Genomic DNA, 8,642 nt, shown 5'->3' on the forward strand with positions numbered 1-8,642 from the left:
GAAACAGAGGAAAGAGGAACACAGGAGGAGGAGAGAGCCCTGGGTCTGGTGTGCCTGTGCTATTATACCCTTGGGGCTTTTTAGTAATTTAGTCCTGGGACAATACCCCTGAATCTGTGAGATCAAAGGCCCAGCTGAGACATTATTTCTAGCTCTCCCTCAGCTCTGGCCAGCCTGAGGGAGGTGCACACCTGCTCCAAGGTCTCAGGGTCTTTCCTGAAAATCTTCAGACTCACTCATCCCACTGCCATGTGTCTGGTCTTGAAGTTATACACCAAGAGCCACTGGTGTGTGAGGTGGGTGAGAGGAGGTGCGAGGCAGGGACAGGCTGAAGGGCAGCCTCCCCGAAAGCCTGATCTCCTCCCAGTCTTTGTGTTCCTGTTGAATCTTCCTGCCCTGGATCTGGGCCCTGATCACCTTCAGCCTTGCTGAACCATCAGGTCCTTGACTGGCTCTCCTCTCTCCCCTCGGGAGATCTGTAGCCTGTGGCTACAATGCCATCTCATCCAAACCCCTCGGCCAGCCAGCCTCGGGCCTCCTGGAGGCTCAGTCCAGCCACCTCCTCCTCTGGGAAGCCGCCCCAACTCCCCCAGGCTGGCACCTGCAGCTAATGCTGCCTTGGCGGTTCTCACCTGTGCACCCGTCTGTCTCTCCAACTGGCCTTAAGTGCCACGAAGTCAGGGATGGTGTCGGTGCCTGGCATGTAATGGGTGAGTAATAAGCATAACTGAATGTGGATAAGGGAATTAAATAATGGTTCTCAGCCCTGCTGTGCATCAGAAACACCTTAATGCCTTTTTCAAAAAAATAAAAAAGCCAGGACCTCACTCCTACAGATTCCAGTGCAGTAGGTCTGGCGGTGGGGTGGGGTGGGGGGGCGCCAGGCTTCTGAATATTTCAAAGGATCCCCAAGTGATTCTGATATGTTTTGACAATAGTTGAAAAGGAAAAAAATGAATGAATTAGTGGACAAATGTATATGTGACTGCATGTGCAACTGTGAGGCTCTCTCTCGTGGCCGTTCACCCTCAGAGCGAACAAACGGCAGACATTTATGAGGGAGGATAGCGGGTCCCTGTTGGGGTGGCCACCATCCCATTGCCAGGGAAAACAAAGTCAGAAAACCAACTGCTTTACCCCTGACCAGGGCTTTCTGACAACCAGGGGGCAGTCGGAACAAGTCCCAGCCACCACAGGGGGAGCTAAAGGAAGGGAAGGAGTGAAGGGAAGCACCAAGGGCCAAGGTCCTTACTCTCCTTCCTTTCACTCCAGCTGCGACATGCCGCTGGTTGTACTGCTGTTCTCACTGTGCAGCTGGGGACACTGAGGCTAGGGAGGGTGAGCGATCTGCCCAAGGCTATAGCTAGGCCTTGAACCCACATCCTCTGACTCTAACATCCATACTCTTAACCCCAGGGTGGCACTTCCACAGAAGCAGGACACATCACAGCAGAGGGATGGCGAGACTGCACACCAGAGACTACAGAATGTCATAATAAATGCTCAACAGGAATAATGCCAACCAAATACGATGTTGCCTTTCATAAAAATTTAGAGAAACCACCATGACTGTGTCACCCTTTTGTAAATCTCTCAGTGACTTTTCCAAGCAATTATTATGATTTTATACAATACACAAATCAGGGTAAGATGAGAACTAAATGTTACACGAGGTCAGGATCATTTCTTTGGATGTAAAGGCTATGCCTTATATTCGAGCCACAAGAAGTCCCAGACAAACAGACACGGAAGCCCTGCAGGTTCCCTGACGCCTGGCCCACGGTGGGGTTGGTAGTAACAGAGAGCATTGCGTGTCTATCCTCTGGCACCAGTTTGACATTTTCCCTGATTCTTAAAACAACTTTCAGCTCAGTATTATCATCCCTATTTCAGAGACCAGGAAACGGAGGCGCACACACTGGAAAGGGACCCGCCTGAAGTTGAACTAAGTGGCAATGCTGGGATTCCAGCTCTGGTTTCTACTCTGCAGAGCGACTTCACATTTCAGGATGACACTGAACAACACTGCAGTTGGCAGTGACCTTGACCAGTGTTAGAAAAAAAACGAGTTAATAATGTTAACCTCAACCTATATTTATAGTTGTTTAGACTATTAAGCCAGCAAAAGCACACTCCATTCTCTCAGGTTTCGCTGCACTCCACCCAGCCTTGGGTAGGGCTCTTAGTGCTTGCCTGGTTATTAAAAATGCAAGAGTTGCAACAATGGGCTGGGAATTACAAGGTTTAAAAGGAAGATTCATTTATGTTTTTCAGTTTTTTAGTAGTTTGAGCATTAAAGATTAAAAAAAAAAAAGATGATTCAAGGAGACAGAAACGGGGAAAAAAGTCAAAACTGAGACCCTAAGACATTTAGGAGAAATGATTTGGCCCTGTTTTTACAGCAATTGCAACGGTCAAAAAGCCCCAAAGAAAACACTGAAGACCAGGTGAGTTATCAGCTGAACAAAAAGATTCTTATTTACAAAATAGTGGCCTTCTGGAGGAAAATAGGAGGAAGAGAGGATGAAAGAGAAGGGAATGGGGGAGGGAGGAGGGACAGGGGGATCTGTGTTCATTTCTCTTTGGAGACTTTGAGAAAGAACCCTTGTTTCCCAAGCCAAAGCAACCTTTTCCATGCAAGAGAGGCAACGAAGCCATGTTGTGTGCCAGCTTTGTAGAATTGATTGTGCTGCAAGAGGGCCTTTTTTCCTTCTACTAAAGAAAAAAAGCCAGTATCAGGACCAAGAATAATAAGAGCAGCTAACAATTACTGGACATCAGCCAAGGTGCAGGCACTGTGCTAAGTAGTTTACACCTATTACTGAATTTAATTCTCACAACCTCATGAGCAAGAAGTATTGATATACCCATTTTACAGGTGAGAAAGCTGAGGTCTGGAGATGTTCATTTGCCCAAGGCCATGCAGCTGGTAAGTAAGTAGGAGAGCAAGGATTCACATTCTCAGTTGTTTCTCTTCTGAGCTGTGCTCACCCTAGAAAACCCGGAGGTAAAACAGAAGTCCATGGCCACGCATTCTTGGAGCGCCTCAACAATGTTAGGGATTTGATGGAAAAAGAAGCACAACAAAGACATCAGGACCATCAAAGGTGTGGATTCAGGTTACCCAAGGCCTGACCGAAGACAACTCATCTTTGGGCAACTCTCAGAATTGGACAGAATTTTTTTTTTTTTTTTTTTTTGCGGTACGCGGGCCTCTCTCACTGTTGTGGCCTCTCCCGTTGCGGAGCACAGCCTCCGGACGCGCAGGCTCAGCGGCCATGGCTCACGGGCCCAGCCGCTCCGCAGCACGTGGGATCCTCCCGGACCGGGGCACGTACCCGTGTCCCCTGCATCGGCAGGCGGACCCACAACCACTGTGCCACCAGGGAAGCCCAGAATTGGACAGAATTTGACTGATGGACCAGTACCTTCCAAACCCCAGCCTCTCCTGATCCTCCCTCCTGCTAGACTGCCTTGTCAATTCCTGCCACCACTCAGATTCCTCGCCAAAGGCTGTGTTCCAGCAACCTGAAGGGTACCAGAGAATCCTGTATCTACCTTAGCAATTGTCACATTTGCCCTGGGGCAAGATGGAAGGGAGCAGGGCATATTACTGTTTTGCATGCCTGATACTATCACTGAAATTGTCATGATGTCACCAAGGCATATTTAGGGGATTCGGATGACATTTCAAGGGAAACCAGAAAAGTCCCTCACGTTTTTGGAAACCAATGGCCAGAATGCCTGGAGACAGGGCAAAGCTGCTGGGAAGGAGCACAGGACTTTGACCTCGACACCACAACTGCTGCCTCTCACTCTCCTATTCTGCTCATCCTGGGATTCAGGGCATGAACAACTGCCCCTTTGGCCAAAAACCCTCAAAGCAGGCATTTTTTGAGCTCAAGGCTTCAGGTGAAGATTTTTCCTCCAGCTGGAGGTCGTGTTCTGTCCTCAAAAGTCATAAACTCATCCCTCAGGACCTGTGGGCACCAAGAGCATTCCGTTCTGACAGCCTGCCCACTCAGAAAACTGCAAGGATAAGACGAGAAAACAACTTGCTCTGGGCCCAAGGAGAGTCATAAAAAGGTGGGGAGTGAGGCAGTGGAGGAGGTCTGGACTGAACAACTTGATGGGATCTTTCATGGATGACATTTTACTGCCACGCAAATTACTCTTCGCACAACTGAACACCTAAAACATCCTCTGCTGGGTGCTCTGCATGGATGCCTCCTGTTTCCAGGGCAACCATACCTGGGGTGGAGGGTGGCAAGCAATAATAGATGGGCTAGTTAAGCCTACTGCCTTGACAACTCAGGTCCCTGAAGTGGATGAACAGCCCACTGGTGCATGAACTCGGTCCTAACACTAGACAGAGCCAGTGGGAGAGATGATGAAAAGGGCATCCAGTGGGGAGAAACTTGTAGCTCAAGGCACCAGGGCTTTCAATGAAAATAACCCTGATCAACAGTCTCCCTAAAGATTCTAGCCATCAGCACACCGATCTTAGCTGTCTCTCTCCCTCACTTCTTCTCTCACAAGATATCCATCAGATAACATTCACTTACTTGGAATGTTTCTAAGTCATAAGTTTGAATCTTGAAACTACAATATCCACCACTGTCGGCTCTTTTTCTGTTTGTTTGTTTGGGTTTTTTTTGGAGCGGGGGAGCAATGAAACCCAGGTAGGGAGTGAATCAAGATTCAGGGAATGGAACTGATGAAAAGTAGCTAAGGCAGAGGACTATGCAGGAAGGCACAAGGATGGGCTTGGCAACATCACCCACAAAGGGGAATCCAGAGTCCTGCAGTGTGTTGACTTCTCCGGGGAAGCTGGAGGAGTTTGAGGCCGAGGACGGTGTCTTCTGGCCAAGGTCTTTCAGAAGAAAGATTCTGTCTCCACCACAGTGAGTGGCCTGGAAAGGGCAGAGGTGAGTGGCAAACCTGGAGAGGAGGCCTTGTCCTTGTGGCTCCTGGTGGGATGCCAGAACCAGCGGGTGGGTGGCTGTAAGGGATGGAGCCTGTGGGTCTGTGGAGCTCCAGGCATGTAAGACAATATTTTTTTTTTTTTTTTTTTTGTGGTACGCGGGCCTCTCACTGTTGTGGCCTCTCCCGTTGCGGAGCACAGGCTCCAGACGCGCAGGCTCAGCAGCCATGGCTCACGGGCCCAGCCACTCCGCGGCATGTGGGATCTTCCCAGACCGGGGCACGAACCCGTGTCCCCTGCATCGGCAGGCAGACTCTCAACCACTGCGCCACCAGGGAAGCCCCTAAGACAATATTTTAAGTGCTCACTTCTCCCTGCAGCTATTAAAGCTAAGCCCCAATCCCCTGGAGGCAGGTGAGCTCTGAAGTCCAAAGGCACAGTCCTGCCCCTGCAGGGAGGAGTGGGGTGGAGAGGGAGAAGCTCCCTGGAGGATCCAGGGCAATAAGGGTGTTGGTTGGCAGGTGGGGGGAGTGTGTCCATGAAGCAATGACTGAGCATCTCACAATCTAGTCATCTGGAGGTAAAGGAAGAAGACAGGGAGAATGAAACCAACACATAACAGCAAAGAAGATGGTGAAAAGGTCACTGAATTGAGGAGGTGTACTGAGCAGGGGAGGGCTGAGCAGGGAGGTTACCCAAAGCTTAGGGGGCTCTGGGAGGTTTCACAAATTCCCAAAGACGCCCCGCCCCTCTCATCATTCCTCAGCTCTGCTCAGCCACACTCCCCTAAGAGGCACCCATCTTCTGGAAGAGTTTGCTTCCGAGAGCAGGGACTGCAGAGTTTCAGGGGAAGGCTTGGAACCGAGTGGCCCCATTATGAACCCAGGCATTTGGAGCTGGCACTATGCTAAATAAGACACCTTGCAGAAAAAGGTTTTCTTATTTTCTTCCTTCCTCTTCCACTCTGGGAATAAAAGTAGGTTGTGTTTCTCCTGCCCCCGTTCCTTGGCGATCTCGGAAAGGAGAGCTGAAAGGGCTTCTTGGATCACCTCGTCCAATTCTCAGCCCAGGATATCAAGGCCAGCGCCTTTTGTCTCGGCTAACGTGGCCACTGCAGGGACTGAGGCCAAAACCAGTTGCTGGGGCAGGGGGTGTTGGAAGTGGTTCTGAGGTCAGCCACCGGAGTCACGTAGGGCAGGCACTCGGCCCCCGGGCCCCGGGAGGTGGGGGGGATTGGAGGGGGGTGGTCCTGGGCTCCCTCCCATGCCGGCAGGGTTGGGGGTGCTAGGAAAGAGGGTGGCGAGAGGGAGAGCTACAGGTGCGGTGACAGACAGGCACTGGTCAGAAGGGATAGGTCCCGTAGGGGATCTGCTCGGCCACGGTCTGAGCTTTGTGCCGGGGGCAGAGCGCTCTCACCGCGGGGTTGGTGTGCTCGCCGAGAAACTTCTGGGACCGTAGAAGTGCAACTGGGCACAAAAGATCACGGAGGGGGCAGGGATGGGGGCCTTGCAGGGGCAGGAAGGGAACTGGTGTCTTCCATCTCCTGCGCGAACATCAAGACTGATGCGGTGCCGGGTCTCTCCACCCCCGCTCCAACTCCCTTTCTTGTCCTCAACTCGGCCCCAAGGTCCGTGGCCCACAGAGGAGACTGAGAAGCCGAAGGGCGCAGAAAGGAGTGCCCCTGGGACCCGCCTGGGCGACACAATCATCCCATCGGTCTCCCCGCCCTGGTACCCGGGTTCAGCCGCTGTGCCTCTGCGCACAGAGGTGGCGCCGAAGGACCCCGAGTCCATCCAGGCGCCGCCAAAGGCGCCTACTCAAGCTGACAGCGGGGGAGGCAGAAGTTGAAAATACCAGCACAGAAATACCTGCCTGTCCCAAAGGCCGGACGACTACAGGCCGGGGGACCGGGGCGCGTGGTGGGGAGGCGAGCGGAGAGCGGAGGGGGGCTCCGCACCGCCCGAAGCCAGCGGCGACCCGCGACCCCGCGCGACCCGGCGCCGCCTCGCCTCGGTGCCCGGGGCGCAGGGGGCGCCGGCGGAACTTACCCCAGAGCAGAGTGAGCGGCTGGGCTTTGGGGATGAGCACCAGGGAGTACACGGCCCCCAAGTGGAGCAGGCTCATCAGGAAGACGTTCCTCCAGACGATGTCCTGCCGCTGCCCGCGCGCGCCGGGCTTCTCCCGGCCGCCGCCGCCGCCCTCCGAGCCCTGGACCCCGAAGCCCACACGGATTTCCTCCTTGGCGTTGCGGAAGGGGACCTTCCCCTCGCCGGCGGCCGGGCCTGGCATGGCTGGGGAGAGGCGGGCGCTCGTGGCAGCGGCAGCAAGCTGGCGATAAGACGGCGCGGCGCTCTCCGGGGCGGGCGACGGCTTCTGCCTTTTAGGAGGGGATTTCCGCACCTCCCGTCCCCGCCTTCCCGACGCTTCTCTGCTTCCTTCTCTTTTCTTCTGGCGTTCAGCGTGGCTTAAGGATGCAAATCTTGGCGCCCGGCATCTGTTGCTGGCGAGTCACCCTTACCGCTGCCGGGGCTGAACTCTGCGGCGAGGAACAGGAGGCGAGCGCCAGGGGCTGGAGGGGACGCAGGGGGGTGGGGGGAGGGGGTGTGGAAAGAGCCGAGAAAGCGGCGGAGGAGGGAGCGCTCCGAGGGAGCTGGGAAGAAAGACCTGCATAGCTACAGCCAATCAGGATCGCCTGTGGGGCTCTTAAAGAGAAAGGCGCCTCCTGGGCCTCCGCTGCCCGGGCTCCCCGGGGCCAGACGGGGCATCCTGGTCGGCAGGCAGTGGGCAGCCTCCGCCCGCGGGTGGGTGAGCTGTGGCTCCCAGGTCAGGGAGCCTGCAGAGGGGCTCACAGCACTTCTGCAGCTGTTGTGTGTTTCTACGGTTCCCAGAAATACCCTTCCCTGTTGAAAAGACTTCTTTTTGCTTTGAAGCTACGGGCTGGAGGATTTACAATACTTGCCCCAGGTCGCAACACAAGTTAAGGCCAAATCTGAGTTGAGAATCACAAGTCCCTGTGTCTCCCGGTTTCTATGGCTCCTTGGGCCTGTGGGGGGTTGCAGGCAGCCGCTCAACTTTTTTTTTTTTTTTTAATAAAACACCTTTATTGGAGTATAATAGCTTTATAATGTGGTGTTTCAGTTTCTGTTGTATAACAAAGTGAATCAGCTATACGTATACATATATCCCCATATCCCCTCCCTCTTGCCTCTCCCTCCCACCCTCCCTAACCCACCCATCTAGGTGGTCACAAAGCCCCGAGCTGCTCAACTCCTTATTGGACAGGTTGCAGCCAGACACAAAGTAGGTGCTCAAATAATGCCTATTAGATGATGAATAAATGATTTGGGGGCTGTTAGTATACAGTAGTGCGCTGCCACTGCGCGGCTCATCAGCCACGCAACTGTTTGTGGCAAATTCTCTGCTAACCAGTGCGTTTCTGCACTGTCTCCTAAGCCTCCAAGTCAGCACCGTTGAGATGGAGCTTTGGAAAAACATCACCTGGAACGTTCCAAGGAAACTTAACCTCAGAAGAATCGTGTCTGCTCATTCCTCCCCTCCCAACGCGGATAATTTAGAACTATCCAGAGGGAGCCCTGATCATACAGAAGCCCAGAGGAGGGCGAGCTGGCCGTGTCCCAAGCAGCTGTGGCTGCACCTGCGGCGGATAGCAGAAGCAAAGGAATGGAAGCTAGGGGCTCTGCATTCTACTTCTAATTCA

At 53.4% G+C, this 8,642-nt stretch overlaps 1 protein-coding gene across 5 annotated transcripts in view; it reads right to left on the reverse strand.

The window, feature by feature from the left end:
• The window catches only part of SCD5 (stearoyl-CoA desaturase 5), a 157,454-nt gene extending 149,921 nt beyond the window's left edge, over positions 1-7,533 (reverse strand). For 2 of the 5 annotated variants that reach the window (XR_012332092.1, XM_073805400.1), the window contains exon 1: positions 6,973-7,516. Coding sequence is in view for 4 of the 5 variants with exons in the window: in XM_073805400.1 (XP_073661501.1) it covers positions 6,973-7,213 (241 nt within the window). In the remaining variant the exon portion in view is untranslated. Of the gene's footprint in view, positions 1-6,972 lie in introns of all 5 variants that reach the window. The other 3 variants (XM_073805402.1, XM_033857181.2, XM_073805401.1) reach the window with 3 other exon arrangements.
• Positions 7,534-8,642: the final 1,109 nt, after the last annotated feature.

The sequence above is a fragment of the Tursiops truncatus genome, chromosome 5 (assembly GCF_011762595.2).
Source record: "Tursiops truncatus isolate mTurTru1 chromosome 5, mTurTru1.mat.Y, whole genome shotgun sequence".
Classification (NCBI taxonomy): domain Eukaryota; kingdom Metazoa; phylum Chordata; class Mammalia; order Artiodactyla; family Delphinidae; genus Tursiops; species Tursiops truncatus.